This window comes from Harpia harpyja, chromosome 6 (genome assembly GCF_026419915.1).
Source record: "Harpia harpyja isolate bHarHar1 chromosome 6, bHarHar1 primary haplotype, whole genome shotgun sequence".
NCBI classification, from domain to species: domain Eukaryota; kingdom Metazoa; phylum Chordata; class Aves; order Accipitriformes; family Accipitridae; genus Harpia; species Harpia harpyja.
In genome coordinates this window covers 42,645,563-42,666,710 of record NC_068945.1, presented here as the reverse complement: position 1 = coordinate 42,666,710, position 21,148 = coordinate 42,645,563, and the positions used below count along the sequence as shown (strand labels likewise).

At 37.9% G+C, this 21,148-nt stretch overlaps 1 protein-coding gene across 1 annotated transcript in view; it reads left to right on the top strand.

The window, feature by feature from the left end:
- ASZ1 (ankyrin repeat, SAM and basic leucine zipper domain containing 1) overlaps nucleotides 1-21,148 on the top strand; it is a 43,386-nt gene that overhangs the window by 6,517 nt on the left and 15,721 nt on the right. The window contains exons 3-7 of the mRNA XM_052790939.1: nucleotides 1,544-1,666; nucleotides 4,811-4,922; nucleotides 14,569-14,680; nucleotides 14,930-15,064; nucleotides 17,499-17,611. Of these exons, the coding sequence (XP_052646899.1) occupies nucleotides 1,544-1,666; nucleotides 4,811-4,922; nucleotides 14,569-14,680; nucleotides 14,930-15,064; nucleotides 17,499-17,611 (595 nt within the window). The remainder of the gene's footprint in view (nucleotides 1-1,543; nucleotides 1,667-4,810; nucleotides 4,923-14,568; nucleotides 14,681-14,929; nucleotides 15,065-17,498; nucleotides 17,612-21,148) is intronic.

The following is a 21,148-nucleotide window of genomic DNA, read 5'->3' as shown; positions in this document are numbered from 1 at the left end:
GTCTCTATATGCCTGCCAAATAGATCCTTTGTCACTATTGTTCAGATACATATTAAAATAAAAAGCTCTAGATAGTTGCATGGACTGCTTTTCTTCTTAAGAGGAAAAGGGACTTGTTAAGACTGACAGTGCCAGCTTTCTGGTATTCCTTTCTTACTAGTGTTACTTCAGTGGGCTGTTGGATGTCACACTTTCTAAATTCTTGAAGTGACTTGTCTGCAAGGAAGTTCAGATTTGACTGCGAAGGGAGGCTTGCTGGCTCCCCTTGTAGTACTTGGCTGTGGACTTCAATGAAGTGTTTTGTATACTGCAGATAAACTGGCATGCTGCGACATTAAGGACTGCAGCTAGTATGTATGCATTACTAAGAAGATTTTATCATAAATTCTGTGGCTTGCAGGTGTTAGAGGTGTTAGAATGTTTCCACACACCTGGCTTTCATTGAATGTTGCCTCTTTACTGATCACTTCTACAACTCCAGATCTTCAACAGTTGAAGAATCAATCCAAGAGCAGTGACCTGTTACTCCCTCAGCTTTAATGGCTTTATGTTGCTACTCTGAGCACATCTTTGACAAACTACCAAGGCAGGGAAGCAAATACACATTTTGCATGAAAAGGTATGCATGGAGCTTGACTGTCACAAATTTCTTAGGGCAGTTTTGGTATTTTCCACAGCTCTCTCTTTTAAAGAAGTATTTTTGATTATCCATAGTCACTGTTGGACTAATATGGAAACAGCTGATGGAAACTATTCTAGAGGAGGTAATATTTGAGAAAGGATTGAAGGAAGGATGATTCCTCTTATTGCAAAAACGTGTAGATATTTTTATTTGGAAGTTGTCGGATTACTATCTTGGTCTGGTACTTGGTTCTTGGTGAATTTGGGAGGGCTGTCTGGCAAGCTTACTTCTAGCCACAAAGGAAGATGTGGCTATTAATAAAGAGTAACAAACAAATCTGGTGATTGTGACTGAATCTTGCATAATCTTCTATTTCTTCTTTCTGTGGAGATAATATTTTGTTAGTACTGAACGCAAAAATGGTCTCTTCTAGTTAACTGCCTGGCAAGGCAGAGAAGAAAAGGAGCTGTGAAGCAGGAAAACCCTAGTCAATATGATCTTAATTGCCTGACAAGCAGTTTGCTTCCACAGCAGTCCACTTGGCTTAGCAAGAATCAAAATTTTTCATTTTGATTGAAGAAAGGTATTGCACATAAGTGGAGAAAACAGAGATTCTGTGTACTGCTCTGAAATTATTTTTGCAGCTAAATTTATTACTTACATTTTTTTTAAATGTAGTCTTTCTGTGGTACTTAAGTTCTTGGATTGAGAACTGAGCTTCCTTGGTGTCAGTTCTAAAAGTTGTTTTCTGGTGTTCTAGATAAAGGTGTATTAAAATTAAAATGGTGTAAGGGACTTCTCTCCTTAGGACTAAACACAAACTGTGTAACCTTTGTAATGATACATATTGAGAGTAAGGTTTATAAAAAGCATGTTTATTGTGGTGCAGCTTTATGATTTTAGTATCTTAAATTTTGACAGGTATAAGCATAGAATCTAGCTTTCAGTTTGGATGGACTCCCCTGATGTGTGCTGCCAGTGTGGCTGACTTTGCGGTAGTGCGTCTTCTTCTGGACAGAGGTGCTAATGCATGTTTTGAAATAGGTAAGATGTGAATGAAAAATACTGGCCAGTAATGCTCAGTACCAGACATTGTTCTATCCTTATTCTCTTTTCACATATATAGGGAAAAAAATCAAAGTTCACAGTGGAACTGGGACCTAGTCTAGCTTTCACAGTTTTGAAGTAAAAGCAGTAAAGTAAAAATTGTGTTCTTGGAACTGATCTGGAATCGGTTAATGGGTTTTCTTGTTCTTTTTCTCTCATTCTGTCTTTCCCGCCCCCCACCTCCCAATCCCCAAGTACTTTTTTAAAAAGAGTGTTTAGAAATAGTTGTTCAAGAATTCTAGGATAAAGTTGTACAGTTAAAACTTCCTTTGTTTGGTCCTGTTACGAAGTATGTACATGCAGAAACTAGCTAGAATCCCAAACAACAGCAGTCGCTTTCCAGTTTGTGGGAGACTAATGTGAACTACTCTAAAACTAGAGCACAATTTTTCTATTAAGTGAAAACTTCTTTAGCGTGTTACTACATCGCCCTTTTCTGCAAGAGTTCAGTGGAGCTTCTATCAGTCCCTCTGTCAATTTTTGTGGCTTAATGATAAGTTTTTTCTACTTAAACTGTGGTTGTTTTCCTTCTTTTTCATTGTGTTCGAAGATTTATGGAAGTTCAAGAAAAAACATTGCAGTACAGAAGAAACTGATGCAACACACAATACTGCCAAGTACATAAAAGCAGTGATCATATTTTCTGGTAACTTGCCGATATTTGTTACAGTAGTAGACTGAAATGCAGATGGTACAAGTCTGGCTCTGAAAATTTTCTTGAACTTCTTAGCAGCTGATCAGAGTATGAGATCAGAGTAGATTGCCTGCACCAAAAGCAATCATGCCTTCGAGTTACTGTCCTTGTAGCCAACTTCAGAGAACTTCCATGTGGCTGCCTACAACTCATACCTGTTGCTTGTTTATGGCAGTAGAGTTATAAATGGGGCAAAAACTGCTATGGGCAGCAGTTTCAGCTGACCAGTTAACCGACATGCATGGCATTTTTTCAGTGTGTGACCAAGTGTGTTTGCCCTAAGTGGCACCTTGCTAGGATCAAGTTTCTCCGCTTGTTTCCCTGTTAGTCTGTGTAGGGAAACAGTAGCTAGGGCATATGTGCAACAGGGTACTGTCCACTCAGGAACAGTCTTGAAAGTCATTGATTCAGGTCAGGCCACATGTGATCAGTAACGCTGTGCTATCCTGAAGTGGTACTAAATGTTACTGGTCCTGCTGCTTTTTTTACATCAGCAGGCAATCACACAAGTGATCCTGTACTAATTATCCTGTAATGTTTACAATCCTAATAATAGCTATGCTGTTAATCGCCTTTTGTCACATTTCGGTCATTCTTTGTAGGTGGTTACTTAATTTTACCCTTTTTCGTAGTCGTGAAGAACAAGGAATTAATGCAGCATTCACTATGTGATGGGATCAGAATGCAGCATCCTTGAGGAGTAAATTCACTGGCTTTTCTGGATTTTTCAACTAGGCTGAACATAAACTAATCTTTTTGCAGTCTCTTACCAGTTTTTCTCTGCAAAAGAGACACCTGAGAATTCTAAGGTGTTTCTTCCCCTTCTTCTCTTGCTCACATGTATAAACTATAGGTAGGCTAACAGAAATTAATTTCCCACTCTTTATCACTACATGAAATACTGAATACAAATATTACTACAGGTTTCTCCTAAATATCATTCCCAGATTAATGGTGCTTATCCATACCTTTGTTCAAAGTCCTGCCACCTTGCCATTCATGTTGTTATTGATAACCAGGTTAACCATTTTGAGTAAAAATCTGTCACTGTATCAAATAATTTACTGAAGGATTAATTGCTTACTGTTCAGGAGTTTAAGTGACTCTCTGAAACTTAATTTTCATTTAACATACTGATTTATATGTGTTAGAAATTCTACATGAGGTAGTTGAAAATTAAAAGATGATGTATTAAGAAACTAGATTAATTTAAATGCAAAACTAAGGTCTTTGGTTGGAGGGGTGGGGGACAAGAAGTGGTGAGAAATAAAGTAGAGTAGAGGGGGGTAAAGTACATAACAAACTTCTCATGTTTAAATATAATAAAATCTGAGCTCAGTTGAAGAATAAAGGTGTTAATAAATACACAGTCTTAAAATCTCTACAAGAAAGTTAGCAAATATGTTGTAACGCTTCATGGTACGGTCTGAAGTAGGTACAGCTAAAATTATACTTGTTAAAACAAATTGTTAAAGGCATGTTTGAACTTGTGAACAAGTTTGTGCAATAAGTAAAAAGGGCAGTTATTCAAATGGAAGTCTTCTAATTGACTGTAGGGCCAACTAACTCACTAAGGTCCTTGAGGTTTGATGCTTCCCACATATCTTCAGGAGAACTATGGGAAAGGAGATCTCCCTTGTTCTGTGGGCAAACAGCAGGGGTGTACAATTCTGATTTGTGAGCAAAGGTGGTGTGTAACACCCAGCTGGCTGAAGCAAAGAGCTGGAGCAAATACGCTGGTTCCTCCTGATGAATCTTTATGGGCTGTGTAGATGTTGTTTAAATCCACATCTAAGACCATACTTTTACGCACCATAGTAGTCTAGTTTAGTAAACTTACTTCCTTTTCCTTAAGACGTATAATAAAGCCTCGTTACTTCAGCTGTCCTTTGTATGGGCCTCTGTTGTCCCTAAAATTGATGTTGCTATGTGTTTATAATACATTTCTTGCACTTTTTTAATCCATTGCAGTTAACTTTCTGTAAGGTGTTTCTTTCCTTGACTGTGTTTTGGGGAGAGGTGGGGAGGAACAGGGAGTGAATCTACTGGTGTGGAACAAGATTGGAGAAACAAGCGTCTATAGTTAAGCTCCTGCTGGGTTTTTTGGGTGCCTAAGAAGTATCCTAAACTTTAGTAGGAATAGGTGCTTTACTACTGCCATTCACTCTCATCTTTCTGAGTATCTTCTCTTCTCAGATGCCTTTATCTTACCTGATAATACTAGTGACTTTAACTGGAAGAAAAACAAGTTTTTTTACCCTGTTCTAAACATCTTAGAGCATCAGAACCCAATTAACAACTCTAGCAAATGTAAAGGCTTTTAAAGGAACTTCTGGATTATCATGGTGTTTATATATGTAATTCTCTAACTGCAAGTTTCAAAACAGATAAGTACACTGTGCTGATGGCAGCATGTACTGCGCATGCTTCGGAAGAAAACGTCCTGAAGACTATAGAACTGCTTCTGTCAAGGAATGCTGACCCTAACCTTGCTTGCAGGTACCAAAAATCCCCATGTCTGTGAATACAGTGTAAGATTTATTGTTAATATACAGAGACATCTTTATAGACATAGCTGCTGTTGGTTAAATGATGTGTACTTTGTTAGCTTTTTGTAACTTCACTGCTGTCTGTATAAGGAAAGATTAGTGTCTAGATACTCATTTCTCCTAGTACATCTCAGAAGATAAGACTATGATCAGTTTTAATAAATTTAAGTATGTTCCTCAGCTGAGCAAGATATAAATTTAAGATAAAAACTAATCTTACTACTTCAGTTAACTGCAGTGTAAGGGCAAGAAATATGTCCTCTGCCTTTCCCAAATCGTATTGCCTCTTCTGTATAAGGATGTAAGTTAAATCAGTTAATTGTTTATTTAAATTTATGTCCTCCTTTTGAGGTTTTTGTGGGTATCTGGCTATATTCCTTTCACAGACAGCCTCCTATGGAAAAAGAAAACTTCTCTGTAAATAAAATACATTTATTCTAATGCAATCTGGAATAATCCAGATTAAAAGGAGATTTAATCTCCTTTTAAAAACAAGTAACAGATTGTTTCTTGAATTACCACTTCGTGTCTCAGCAGTCTGAAGCAGTGCATTGTGAGATGTCTGTAGTTGCATAGTCTGATGCAATGTTTCATTTTGCATCAAAAAGAAAGAAATTCTGGGCTGACCCAAGATAAACTGTCTTCCCTCTGCTGCAGAAAAAATACATTGTCTGGGTCAAATTGAAACGGCTTGTTTTTCAACTAACTGAAATTTCATTTTTTATACTACAGCTCTTTCACCACATTACCTGAGATATGTGGATTGTGTAGCCCTCTAAAGAGAACAGAGTTGGAGGCCTGTTGGTTCTCATTAGTAGAATTCAATTGCTCTGGGCCCTGAACCTCACTGGGAGCATAGTACTCATAGACAAGGAAGAAACATAGCTGTGCTGAAGTGCCAATGTGAAGTGTGATGTCTGGTACCAAATTTAAATGCCATTCATTTATTCTGATCAGAGAGGCTAAAAATTGTTCATGAAAGAAGAGAAAGCTACAGAAATAATTACATATTGTTGCCATCAGAAAGCTGGGTGTTAGGATAAACATCCCGCTTTAAAAAATGGGGGGAGGCTTTGCATTATTAAACTTTGTCCTGGGTGTTTGAAAATGTAAACCAGAGTGCAAAGCTGCAGGTTTATGTTTGGAAAGGCCTTTGGCTAAACTTTGAAGGAAAAAAAAAAAGTTTGGATTCTGAGATGGGAATTTTAAGGGCAAAACTTTATTTATAAACTTAGAGTATGTTATGCATAGTTGGTCTTTATATACAAATATTTACTTGCTATCTCTTTGTTTCCTAAGACCTTGTGCTAACATATGAGTTATGCTTGCATACATCAGATACAGTGTCCAGTTGTGGTTTTTTCACTTTTGCAAGAGTAGTCTTTCTCAAATGAAAAGATAAATTAAGTGGCAATCAGAGATGTTGTTTGTACCAAATAAAAGTAAAAGTTAGATGACAAGGTCTGGATTTTTCAAAAATCTTCGTGCTGTCTTTATTCCTTTCCATTATTTGACATTTGTGCATACCACTCCCATCATTAGAACTGCCTAGGCAGCAGCTGCTGCTTCTCGTGGGCTTCTTCCACTGTCTTCTGAAACAGGGGGATGAAACACAACAAACCAGCTTCTGTGAAGATAAGGGATCAAAACAGACCCTCTGTGTGGCACTGCAATCCCATTTCACCCGTTTCATTACAGCAAGCAGGATGTTCTGTAGGAGGGCATCAGAACTGTCAGTGAATTGAGATTATTGTGAGAGTACTTCCTGTGTGATCAGTTTACCACAGGTGTTAAGAACTAAGGTCCACATTATTTGGCTGTCTCAGCACTTAAGAACCGGAATGATTTTAGGAAGCTTCTCTTGTCCACAACTGGAATGTGTGTGAATGCAAAGCAGAATACTTAACTTTCACGTAAGGTAGAGTTTAGTATTTATGCTTTCTCTGTTGCACTGTCAGGGCAGCCAATAGGCTTTTTTATCTCATGTCATCTGGAGGTAATGCACAGAAACTTGCCATTTTTTTTGTCTAATTCATGAAGTGTATGTGGAGTGGGGAAGGCCTAGTGAGAAATAAACTGATTTTTGAAATGCAGTCTAAGAAAGAAGATGAGTTTAGGAGTGGGTAGGTAGATGGTTTCTCTGCAATAGGATAGGGTACTGAGGAGAAAGTGTTCAGTAGAGTAACTTGCATATTTTTGCTAAGCCAAAATTGGGAACTGAATACTGATGGATGTAAAAACAGTTTTGCTGATGAGAATGTAGTGTATCAAAGCGTAAGTGCTGACTGAAGAGTTTAGAAAGACGAACAAGAAGTAAGGTAATGGCTAGGTGAAACAAGAAGGCATTGTAAGACCTGCTCTGTATAGCCTTTGTAGAGCTACTATAGCTTGAATACTTCATTTAAGTGAATGCTACCTTGAGAAATTTATTCTGCTTATCTTGTATCATTCACCTCCCTCATGCTCCAGAATGTAGATTATATACTTTATCCTTTTGTAAGGCCTGGAAATACTTAAGCAGTCTTTTTTTAAAAACCTCTTTTAACCTGCAGTGTTTTTTTAAAGGTACATAGGTTTTATTAATGTTAAGCTGTGATTTTGTTTTAGGCCGAAGGAAAAGGCGTGACCAACTGATAACTAACTTACTGCTGGTAGGATTACATGTCATAGGTTGTCTAGTAAATGTGGATTTTGGTGATGACATCCTCCAAGTTCTTGTTTGCATAAAGTAGAGTTAAAGAAACCTTATGGCTTTACCAGTAAGGAGAGTGTTTTGAGTTGATGTTTCATGTTAATAGCTCTTTGTTAGAAGGAGGGACAAATAGGTGAATGACTGAAACCTCCTTTACTTTGACATAAGCTCTTTGTCTCATTGTGTATGGGATTTGTGGAGGTTTGATGTTGTTTGTGTGGCTTTTTTTTCCCCCCTCACTCTTAAAATTTCTGGCACAATTGAGTCCTGGTCAATGACCAAGTCTGTCTTCAGTGTTTCTGCTCTAAAATGGTTATGAATTTTGTGTATGTTTAAAGAAAAGTCTTCAGAAAGTCGATTTTTTTTTTTTCTTTCTTTCTTTTTTTAGGGTGACTATTGAAGGAACTAGACCTTTGTCTTTTGTCATTGTACAGATTCAATTTGAGCTTGAAGCATACTGTCATATGCATATAGCTGAAAATATAATCACTGCTCAGGTCTGGTATTAAGTTGCCTACATATGTTCACTTATGGTTACATTCAGAACAGTTTTGAGGAGTATCAAAAATGGTTTCATGATGAAAGTTTTGGTCTATTTTGCCTTCTTGAGAAGATGATAATGGAAGGGGGAAATTTTCATCGCAATATTGCCCAGTTCACAAGGTAGGTCTCTCTTCAGGTTGCATAGTCAGAATAAAGCAATTGTGTAACGCCTCAATTTTAGCAAGATGTTTATTGCTACTGATAAGATAGTAAGTCTGCACTGCCACATAATTTCAAAGACCTTGACATTATCATTGTGTGATAGTTAACCATGCCAAATGACAAACAGTACATTTCAGTACAGGTAAATAGCCTGGGAAAAGTTAATGCACTACAGTGCGTTTTATGGCTGGGGCAAGAAAATGAGGGAATTTAATAATGATTGAGTCAAGATCTTTTATCCATCTCAGAGCAAACAATAACTTGTGATGTTATGCTCTATTATACTTCATGCCCTTCAGAGAGTTTTTTATTCTAGTGCTATGAACTCAGGACAGAAAGACTTATTTTATTATGTTGGTCAAACATCAGGACAGAGGGACTAAATATAAAAAAATCAGATGCAAAATTACCTTTACCTAAGTACTGTGTTCATCTGGGCTATATCCATACATCTCTTCCCTCCTCTTACCCAAGTTAAGAGAAGTGAAAAGCATGCTACATGTGTGAGTTCTGTGAGTTTGGAAGAGTGGCTTTTGAACATAAGTGTTGAGTCTTGTTCATCAGGTAGGGGGAAGGAGTCTAGACACCAAAATAGATGATAGTACTTTTCCCAGCTGGTATTGACTGTATGGTGGTACTGACGGGCTTACAACTGTTGATCACAGTTTCTGGGCAGAGGTATAAAATACTTGGGGACAGTAGCAACATTAGATGCTATTTTTGAGAGGCATTCTGGCAATGTACTGTGGTGTCTTGGAATGTCACCTGAGCAGCCTTTGTGTAAAACAGAAACAAAACCTGCACTGAAATCCATTAGCATTATATCAGTAACATTCTATCCCAAGTATATTAAACTTGTTATCATTGCCATTAGCTTACCCTGGTCAAGGGTTATTTCCATAGATTTGGTTCAGGAGTGTTTTACATGACAGAGAATTGCCCTTTCATTAGAAAGGTGGAGTAGATTTCACATGTATGTGCTGAATTTCTTGACTGCTGACTTTACCCCCACTTTGAAAGTAAAGTTGAAAACAGTCTGAGAAGTTTCTGATTATGTGGATAACTCACTTGTTTTTCTATTTTATGTCGAAGTGTGCATGTTTTTAGCTAAACCAGCTTGTTTGTAAAAATGTGATGGAGTAAGGATGTAGGAAGACAGTGCAGGATAATTGGGAATGTCATAGCATAGAGTTCTGCCATCCCCATTGTTAATTTTTATGCTAATCCCTTTTATAATCACATCCTTTGTATTTTTCTAGTCATATGAAGATAACTTTGTAGCTGTCTACCTTCCCACCAATGTGTACTGTACAACTTACACAGATGCCTTCTCTAATTTTAAAACAATCATGTAAACAGAGTTCAGAAGGAGAAAGGTACAAGAACTGGCAATCTGAAATGAAGCCTAAAACCAGTGAACCTGAAACTAAGCTGTCACCTTTTCCAGCCCAGCCTTCTTACTAGAACTGTATGTTCCATTCTCCGAACAAGTTCTGCTCCAAGAAGGTAGAGGACTCCCCTACCTTCCTCCAGCAGATGGTGCCTGGAAAAAGTATCTTGCGGCTCATATTACACTGAAGTATGTTCTTCCAATACTACTTGTATGGAGTTTCCCACCTCATCACTTAAAACCCCAATAAGCCAGAAAACGGGCAAATAGCTTTCCTTTGGTTGCTGTGGACACACTATTACCGCTTCATTTCTCAGTTCCAGGCTTAATGTACAGCACTGGAGTGGTGAAACTGGCTCCAAAAGTTTCTGAAGATGGTTCCTGGTTATCTGAAGCAGTGTTCAGTTTGCAGATCAATAGACTAAAATATTAGTGTCTTGTAGCATCATTTCCTTGCTTTGGGATCTCAATAAGAAAAGATTGAGACTAAACTCATAAAGTTAAATTATTTTCTACCTGCTGTATTTTTTTTCTAATATTAGTGATACACTGGTCTAGTTAAAAAACATATCCAGTTATGAGACTTTACATATGGCTTATACTTCTCAAGATCACCAATCTGAAATACTGAATTTTCTATAGATATCTGCCTGATGGAAGGAAACCTGTGTCTAGATGGAAGACATCTTCTCTTCCTCTCCTCCTTCTGAAATTTTCCAGGAAGGTGAACTTTGTCTTGCTTGAGAGCATGATACCAAACATAAGAATGTGTGTTTGCCAGGTGTGGTGAATTCTGCACCACAGATTCAGCTTAGTGGTAACAGACAGGTACTGGGGACATTTTTCAGGGAGATAGCGAGTTATCACTGTATCACCTGGTTTATTGTGGCTCGTGGAGAGTGGGAGGCTCCAAGTGGTAGCTTTTAGGGCTGTTCCACTCAGCTTGCTCTCTCGTGATAATGTTTTGCCCTGTTTTTTTTTGACAGGATGAAGATGAAGCAAGCCTGTAAAAACCTCTGGTTGTATCTTTGTGTAGGTGTCACATACAAAGTTTTGGGTGGCCCTGAAAACTGAAAAACCTTTTGTTTTTTTCTTTTTCTCCATCCTTAACATAAAAGCAGGGAGACCTAAAGATAAAAACAAACAAACAAAAACGCCTGCATTTGCATAAGACCAGTGCAGGATTCTTTGCTTCTTATTTAGGTGCTGCATAGCTGGAAGCAAACATAGTTGGAACAGACATCATGTATAATTAATAAATTGCTTATATGCCTTTTAAAATTTTATTTATTTACTGTCTATGACTTGGGTATCATGTTCAATATGGGCAAATGTCGTGTGGCAAATTGTGCCATAAAAAAGGACTTCACGGGTATCTGGACAAGAAGGTCATCTGCAAGCCAGATTGCTGAAGTGCAACTGTCTGCACTGTTCCTCAAAATGACGAAAGGATTCTTCAGAGCTTTTATCTAGATGGCTATCACTACACTTTCTATGTACATTTTTAGATTGCAGTAAGATGTACCAATACATTTAATTTCTCTTCAACTTAGCAAGAAACAGTGGATTTGGCATCTGAAAGCTTGCTGTTGTATTTGTGGGGTTCTTTGCAGGGTTAGGAAAACAAGATTTTTTTTCCCAAAAGCTCTAGTCTCCCTCTTGTGGACGTACATGTAAACAGACCTTGTTTTCTGAGGTGGTGGTTATGCAGCACGTATCCAAGACATTAAATGGTACCCCCTCATATAAAGTGGTGCTTAAATGCAATTGCAGATTTATTCAGCACTATGTGTTTCTATCCTGAAACAGCTTGTAGCCTTTGAAATTTAAAACTCGAACGTTAAAATGGAATGCCTGAAGTACTAATTCCATATTCATGTTGGTGGACCTTTTAAATGTCATATTTATTGGGGTTTTCTGAAAAATGGAGAAACTTTTTCAGTAGCTTTAATATCATTGAGTTGTTGCCTTGATTTCAGATACCATGTCTGCAGTACTGTACAGCTGTAAGCACTACATGATGTTCTTTGGACAAAAGACTTCTGTAACCTCTGGACTTTTGTTCAGTATCTTTCCTTTGAAAAAGAAGGTAATTGTGAGGTAGTAGCAGTTTGCAAGTTCAAAAAAAAAAAAAAAGTGAAAAAAAAGGTTGAGAGCAGAAGAAATGAAAAAGAAAACAGGTATGAATGGACTGGTTTTGCAGTCAGATGTAAATACTTCAAAGATGATAGCATGGAAAGTCTGTCAAAGGCTACCTGCCACTGAATAGAAATACGTGTGGGAGTGAATGTCTGCATTGGGCAAGCAAGTTTGGTTTCTATTGCTACAAATTATTAGGTTGTAATCAACTTCTGTTCATTCTTTAATATATAGATGTCTATAGATATCTGTATATGTGTATATGTAGATACCTATATCTTGCTATCTCGTCACTAGCTGTTAAGTTACAGGGGCAGATTGTAGAGTCTTTCTCTGTTTTTACAGTAATCTTCATAGGATCACAGGGTAATTCAGGTCAGAAGGGACCTCAGGAAGTCTCTAGTCCAACTTCTTCCTTAAAGCCACCTCTACTATGACACTGGGCTAGGTTGCCATTTGGTCTTGAAACCCACCAAAGATGGGGACTACAAAACTTCTCTGAGCAACCAGTTCCACTGATTGTCTGTGCCCCATGGTAAAAATGTCTCCTTATATTCAGTCAGAACTTCTGCTTTTGCAGCGTTGCTGGACTAAATTGAATTAGTTATAGACTGATGCAAGTCTCTTCATTTCATTACCAAGTTCCTTCTTCTTATTGACAATATGTCTTGAAGGCCTGGTTACCTTTAATTTTGCTTAACTCCAAGTAATTGACTTTTTTCCCTATCATAAGGCTCTTTCAAATCTGTAATATGACTGGATTTTTTCAGTGCACTTTTACCTATGTTTGCTTAAGACAAAATATTATCCTGTTGTAAATGAACAATAACAAGGAAGGATGAGCAAAGCCTTAGTTCTAGCAATACTCTGGAAGGAAGCAGAAAGTCTGTATTTAAAGACAGCTACTGTGGTATACATATGCTTTTTGGGGTCCCTCTAGTGGTCGGTATTGAAATTATCATTAAGAAACTCAATATTGGAAAGAGCAATCCTCCCCTCGAGTATATCCTAACAAAATAGAATAATCTTTTGACAGCAGATTTTTGACATAGAGCTGTACATTAAAAGCAATAGATGTTAGTTTTTCAGGAAAAAATATTGCATTTTAAGATACAATAAATTTTAATTGAACATCACTAGTAAAATACTTTGGCTTAAATCTGATTACTTCATAGTGGCTAGAAAGTCCACATCTTTATCTTCTGATACTGCATTTTTTTTAATTCTGCAATCTTATTCCACTGAAGAATAAGTGTCAGGTGTCTGGAAAGATACTTCTTTAACAGAAGCTTTGAGCAATATTTTTTTTTTCTTTCAAAATATTCAGAGCAGTTCACAATGGCTTCATCTTACAAGCATCTCAATAGAAGCATAAGATCAATAAACTGTTGTCATCATGGGTTTGGGATATTAAAAAAAGAAACAATGATGGGAAAGGTGGTATCTGTAAGTACTTCAGCAATTGTAAGAAATAGGAATATATGTAGGAGAGAAAGTGTCAATGCATGCACTTCTGGGAACAGAAAACAAAAATGGGATAAAGGACAAAAATATTTTGATGTGCATTTAGTTGTAGTACTTGAAAAGTTAAGATTGTAATCCCTTCAGGTTACATACATTTGTATGTAATTGTCTGAAGACTGCTCTCAGGCATACTCCAGATGGGTGTCTGAATGGTGATGAGTGCACTCTGTGCTATTGCACTGCACCTGTGTGCACTGGCAAGAGCTGTGTGACCTGTGATTCTTTTGCTTACATTGTTTTTACCAGAGAGGGTTTTGCAAGTATGTACATAGCTGTTCTTAGTATTCTTCCTCTTAAATATTTGGTTGTGATTTACAACTTGCCCTCCACAAAACTGCATATTTCTTTTCAGAGCTTTGGATTTAAATTTAACTGTATGTAGAATTCATCACTTAAGCTGTGTCCTTTGAAAATAATTTTTTTAAGTAAAAAATGAAAGTCTCTGCCACTTGGTTTTTTTTTTAATTGAGGGGAAAAAATGGGTGATTTGTTGATACTCTCTGCTTTTAGTAGGGTGAAAAATGTGATCTGCAGTTATGCCCATTCGCTTCTCATTAAGCTGGGTCTGTGTGCTAAATGAGAGTCCTGCTGCTGGGTCTGTGGTAGCAGCAGGAGGGATGGTCTTTAAAAACTGGTTTTTAAAGTGGCTGGTTCAGAACCAAACCAGAAATGGTTTAGTCACGAAGCTACTGTGTTTCATAGCTGGGACGTGTTAAAGTTATTTGTGTGTTAATGAGCTACTTGAATTTGGAGATGGTAAAACATTGATATGGTTTTTTTAACTTTTTCTCCCAGAAGTACTATCAGTCTATATTCTAAACTCCTGGATGACACTTGTTTAATCTCCTCTAAGTTTCCTTCTTGTGGAGGACAACAATTGACTTCTTAACTTCATTTCAATCAGAAAATAAATGTGAACTCTTAAAATATTTAAAAATTGCTAACTGGACATAAATGAATGGCTAAATCTGTATGTTCTGTTAAGTTGACCATTGTGCTGAAGCGTGAATGTGGTGTCTCGGGCTTTCATCCTCTGCTTAGTTCTTCTACAGAACAGAGAATCTTTAGAGAATTGAGGTGCTCTGCTTGACAATGCAGTTGGATTTTGATATCTTGAAATAATTTTTTTCACCTGTCCCCTTTCAGAAGACAAATGACTCCACTGATGTATGCAGCTAGAAAAGGCTATCCTCAGGTTGTTGCTCTTCTTGTCGCTCATGGATCACATATAAATGCCCAAGATGAAAATGGATATTCAGTAAGTGATTTACTTCTGTGTGTTGTAATTGATAAAAATTTTAAAAAGCGAGAACCCACAAACTGATTCTAAGTACAGGTTTCTCAGAAATACTCAATGGTATATTCTTCTGCTTTAACACCATTTTCAAGATGTCTTTGTCTCCAGATTCTGTCATCTAAGAACTTACGAAGATTGCATTATTGATTGAAACTCTGTTCTTTTTTTGCTCCATATGTAAACTTGGTGAAATGAAGTTGTTCTTTGCAGGCATTAATATGGGCAGCACAGCATGGACATAAAAGTGTAATTTTGAAGTTGCTTGAGCTGGGAGCTGACAAAAATCTACAGACTAAGGATGAGAAAACAGCAGCAGAACTGTCAAAAATCAATAAACATTCAGAGGTATTTAATTTCTCTTTGAAATGCAAATTCTGTGGTTTACCTCAAAAATCTGTTCATTAATTGTGTAATTTTCTGTAGAAGTGTTACTTTAATAACTAAATCATAATAGTAGAATACTTGTGCTATTACATCTATATAGACTATTTTCTGTTATATCCCAACTTTTCACAGGGCTTTAAATGTTTAAATGCTATATAGTAATGTTTTGGGGGTTTTGTTTGGGTGTGCCCCCCCTCCCCCCCCCTCGCCCAGATTCCTTGATTTCAGATTTAGAATACAGGACAAGGGATTATTCATGTTAGTAATGTTGATATGAGAAGTAGAAAAATAATGTGTTGGTTTTTTCCTGTCTGCCAAAGTGTGTGAGAGAATCAAACTAATTTGCAGTGTACAGTTTCTGATTGAATTTGGAAATGAAAAGGCTAAAGCTAAAAAGAGGGGGAGTTGGTACTGGCCATCTTCAAAATCTATTCTCGGTAGGGAAGAAGGGGTAAAATAATATAAATTGGTCATCAGATCATTGGAAGAACAGCCACTAATTAGCAGCGTAAAGAGAGAGCTGCTGAAGACAACATATATTCTCCTAAAATAAATCTGTTTACTGCTGTTACCAGATGATACATGGTGGATCAGACCAGATTTATGTTTATTTTTCTTTGAGTTGCTCTTACCAATGATGTGGCTTTTTGCAGTGGCTCTTCAAAAATGTATAATTCACTGTAGTGAATTGTAATTCACTTTACAGCTTCTTTTTTCTTTCTTTCTCCCCACCCCCCCCCGCCAGACTCCAGGGCTGGGCAGGAGCAAAAATGATAACTATGCACAAAGCTGTTAGTGTAGGCTAGCAAGATCAGTGTCTGAAGCTCAGTGATCTGTTAGCTCAGGTTACTGAAGGGGGCTACAAATGCTTTCTGCCTCTGATAAATGACTTGTTCAGCAGGCTATGGCCATATAATCTTATAACACAACTTTCTCTGGCACGGAGGGAATATAGGCTCCTCACACTTGAGAGGTGGGTCTTGCCTCTTGACCTGTGTAGCGCTAACTTTCACACAGTTACTCCAAAGTCGTGCAGATGGTATTGAGATATTTAATGGTCATGAGCTTCTTCCAGCTTGGGGGTCTGCTCTTCAGGCTGTTGATGACCCAAGGGGCTGTCATATAGACTGTGTCTGCAGAAACTGTATCTGGGAGGGGAGAAATTTTTCTTGCATATTGTACTGAGTTTGGCTGGGCTGGAATTATTTTTCTTCCTAACAGCCTGTATGGTGCTGTGGTTTAGGTTTGTGACCAAAACAGTGCTGAAAACACACCAATATTTTAGCTATTGCTGAGAGTGCTTGTGCAGCATCAAGAGCAAGCATCATTCTGCCCCTCACCTCCAGCAAGCAGGCTGGGAGTGAGCAAGAGGTTGCAAGGGGGCACAGCCAGGATAGCTGACCCCAAGTGACCCAAGGGATACTCCATAGCATATAACATCATGCCTAGCAATAAAATTGTGGGGGGAGTTTTTCCAAAGTAGCCATTGCTTGGAGACTGGCTGGGCACTGGTCTGCTGGTTGGAGGTGGTGAGTGACTACCTTTGCATCAGTTAAGTTTTTGGGGTTTTTTTTTCCCCTTCAATTATTAAACTGTGTGTATTTCAACCCATGTATTTTTTCTCACTTTTACCCTTTTGATTCTCCCCCATCCTGCTGTGGGAGATAGTTGCTTGCTCAATCTACCACACACATATATGTGTGTTTGTATATGTATATAAAACTGTCTAGTCACCTGAATTTCAGGAAAGTGGTTTCACCATTCCTTTAGGTTTATTGAGGTTCTACTTGTTTTGCTGAATTTTCTAGTAACTATCTCGAAACTCACACAGGGGCAATTCAGTTTCTGGAATCCATCACTGATGCATAGTGATGTCTGTCAGAAGGCTTGCTTCTTTAATCAGTTGAAAGAATCCCTCTCTGTCAGGTATAGTTAACTTAGATTGTCAGTTGTAAATTGCTAAATGTTGGGTCCATACATGCACTGGAAATTGAGATGTTAAAATGGTCATATGCCTCATGCTCTTTAGACAACTTACTGCCTTGAGTACATAGAGCTGTTGTCTACAAACCACAAAAATGAGTATGTTGGTGTATTGCTGCTTCTATAGTGACAGATGCTAACTTTTTTAGACTACGTTATATATACTGTTTTGCTCTGTGTCAGTTCATCATAGTGCTAGAATTTTGTTAATTCAGAAATACTCTTGATAAACTCTGTAGGCTTAGTCTTAACTCCTCATTGTAGTTGTATGCTTTAGAGAAGAAGAAGTGGCAGATGTTTCATGTTCCCTGTAAGTAGTAATTTATGATAGAACTCTTTGTAGTCTTACTCCTGTGTATTTCTTTATTCATTTTGAGTTTGAATAATACTTTATTCATTTTGGCTCTTCCAGATATATAGTTTACTCTCTTTGGCTGCAAATCACTTGCAAGGGGGATACCATGAAACAATTAAGCAAGAGGGTATCTACAAATTTCTGACAGCTGTCTCTGACCACAGAGTTGGGTAAATACAGTCATAGTGTAATTTTAGCTTATAAACATTCCTAAGAGATTGTATTTGTTCATATCAATGATTAAGTTGTACTGATACATATTGTATATTGTTTGGACCGCTACCGAGAGTCCACAGTAAGTATATTAATGTACTATTAATTTTTCAAGATTGCAAAGTTCTTTTGCATTGTAAACAAAGAGCATGCTCTAGATCTTTCCTTCCTCTCACTTGGTGTAAAGTATAGTAGAGCCAGGGTCCAATGTCACTTCAGTTCGCTTCAGCTCTGTTAAATTTGTATGTTCCCCTGCTGGATACTCCTTTTTGTGTGGTTGTCTTCATTTAATGTTAAATTTTTGATGTTTTCACTGAATGCCTGTTTTCAGCTTCATGCCACCATGCCCTTTCCTTTTTTTCTGCACATATGAGAGTGAGAATTAAGTATGAACACCAGTTAAGCGCTAGAACTTTTTGATTAGTATGCCTCTGACCCTGAAGCTTACAGGTGTCCAAGGACTGAAATCAGCCCCTGCTTCAGCAACTTCGAAGATCTCTGGTATGGTTTTGTCCTAGAAGATGTTGGCTAAAAAGTCCTCAACAAACCATCCACTTGCCTCCTTGAGCTTGAGCAGCATGGTCTTGAGAAGACAACTTCCAGTACCCATAGTCTGTTCTGGTTGGTCTGATTCTTTATGTCCCTGCTCAGCCAGGTCATGCTGAATTTTAAATGCCCTAGTTTTGTATCATTAGGCTGATGGCAGTTCACTAGGTAGCAGCTCTCACTGAGGTAGTCCCAGTCTCAGACAGAGTACCTCAGTTAGGGCAAAGCCTCACCAGGGTCTGTTGCTAGATGACTGTATATGTCAAATGAGATTTTTATTCTCTGGTGCTTCAACCACAGTCACCTTAGACCTACTTCTTGGAGCAGAGGGTTGAAGGCTTTGCATGGTAAAATCAATTATCTGTGCTGTCCTCTTTTCTTTGTTCTTGCATTTTACTACTCATAGATTCCTGAAGGTGGTGTTCTGGGTATTTCTTGCCATCTATGGACCAGGTGTCCCATGGGATCTGTCTGCTCCTTGGGGATCATCTTTTTGAGTCCCCGTATACTTGCCATGAAGGTGACGTTCTCTTAAATAGATTAGTCTTCTACTACTCTTCACAGAGACTCATACTCCTAGATAGAATCTGTACTTAATGACCTCAGTGTTAGAACAGATATCTGTCTTTTTTTTAATAGCTTTAGGTTATTTAGGAAGTTTCCCAGGCTTTTTCTGGTGTAAAGAAGTGAACTAACACTATGCAGCAGTTATCCAAATGAATTTAGCGCTGTTGAAACCTGACAGTGGCTAGAGGACATTATACCAGTGTTTGGGTAGTCTTGATAAGTTTTTAAAATAAGACACTGAAATCGTGAATCCCATTTAAAATGCTTTGTGGCAGCCAGATGTCTAGCTATGCAAATGTAATTCTGTATTAGGCAATTATTGGGCTTTCAGGATTTCACAATGTTTCGGTAGTGTTTTTTTAAACTCTGCTTGTTTTCCCTGCATCAGATGAACTTTTTGTTTGTATGAACAGACATTTCTGTCAAGCTTATGGATTTTTATATTAACAAAGGCTGGTTCTGATGTTTCGTAACTTGGAGCATATTTCTGGTAATTAGTAGAACTCCTGGTTTCAGGAAACAGTCCCCTGGAGTATACCAGATGTTTGGCTGTTAAACGCCTGTTCTTCCAGCGCATGCCTATTCTTATGCCCATTTCCACACACACACATACCCATGCCCTAGTGAGTTGGTTTTTTTCATCTAGTGATAGTCAAGAGGCACACCGATACCTGTGTTTACTCCATCACAGTTCCTTGAGCTGGATGTCTCTTTCCTGCCATTTACCTGCATAATTTTCATCGTCGGCATTGCCAGTTGTCTTCTCAAGTCCCTGTTCTCTCAGTTGCTCCTAATGCATCATCTGGTACTGGATATCAATTGTGCCCCACCATGCAGGATCAGCAAGTATAACTTGGCATCGTTTTGGCATCCTTACATAGTGAGTGTAGCTTCAGTCATTGCTGTCTGCCATGCTAGTTAGACAATTGTCCTGGCTCCAGAGCCCTGGCCTATACAAGGAAATGCACATATCTGTCAGGAGTTTACTTTCTGCAGCTCCTGGATTAGGTCATTTTCTGGTTCAGGGTCTTTCAAGTTACTGTCTGGATGCTGAATAGCCCTTTCTTTGATCCTGGGAAAAAAATGTCCTTTCCTTGCACCTTTAGCAGAACCAAAAGTCTTGAGTTACCCAAGGACTCCCAAAACCTTTGCAAACTGGGCACTTTGCCTAAATAACATTTCATCACTACAGGTCATTCACACACTTGTCTCCTCTTGCCGGTTGAAGGGTATTGGCTGAACATACAAAGTTTGGATGTATATGTGAATTGCTTACTTCAAAGACTGGTTGTTGCTGTCTCTGTGTTGAGGGGGGAGGAATCCAGCAGAGGATAACACAATTCTATACAACTTCTTGGTAGGGATGATAGCTTTAATCTCTACTAAAATTATTTGAAACTCTTTTTATATTTTGCCTGCTGACAGAAGGCGTGCTTACAGAATTATTGACTTGTTACAGTGTGGAAGTTGCATAAACTACCTCATATGTGATTTAGGGTATCCGTCCTCACAAAGGGATAAACATACTTAAATACCAGAAATCCTGGAATACAAGGTTCTCAGTGTGCAAACCTGAAATGTTTTCTTATGTATTCAGAGAGGTTTGTTTGGGGGTTGGGGGGGGGGGCTTTTTTTTTTTTTTTTTTTTTTTTTAAAAACCAGATTTCGATAGGAGCTCTTTACATCTTTGATGTGAAAAGGGGACAAACCTTCATTTCAGGGCCTACAATAAGACAGAGCGAACTCTCTCTTAACACAGGGCTTTGGCGAAGGATTCGCTGTAGCAATTGCAGTAGTGCTTTCTGCATTTTGTATGATTTGCTTTTTGGTTTAATTCTGTTCATTGCAGTTGTTCATCTGATTGTTGAAAGCTGTTTAGATTTTTTTTTCCTCTTATATTTTTATATCTTTTGGTAGGGTGGAGAATCAAAATTTATATTTTACCTTTGTTTATAAACGTTAAACTCTGAACCTACAGTGGGTTATGCTACTTCCTCAGTCTACCTTCTGAAGAGTAGTCTTCTGACAACAAATTTCTTACCTGACTAATTTCCACTATCTTTAATTATAGACTTTCCTGTTTTCTTGGTAACCTCTTTTAGTTTAAATGGAACTGGGAGGGTAACAGTTGTGGGCTGAATCCAATTTATATGAATGTTATCTGATAAGAATACATATTTATCTTCCTTTACCCCACTTCCAAATCTTTTAGGCTTTTGTAGCCCAACTTTAACATTCAGTTGGAACATTTTGCTACTTAAAATGGCATTTATTTATGAAAATCATTCCCTTTAGGCTCAATTCAACTCATTAGACAGAAAAGATATTTATTAATTTTAGATTAAATTGTATGCCATGATGCTTATGAGATACTACTGTCA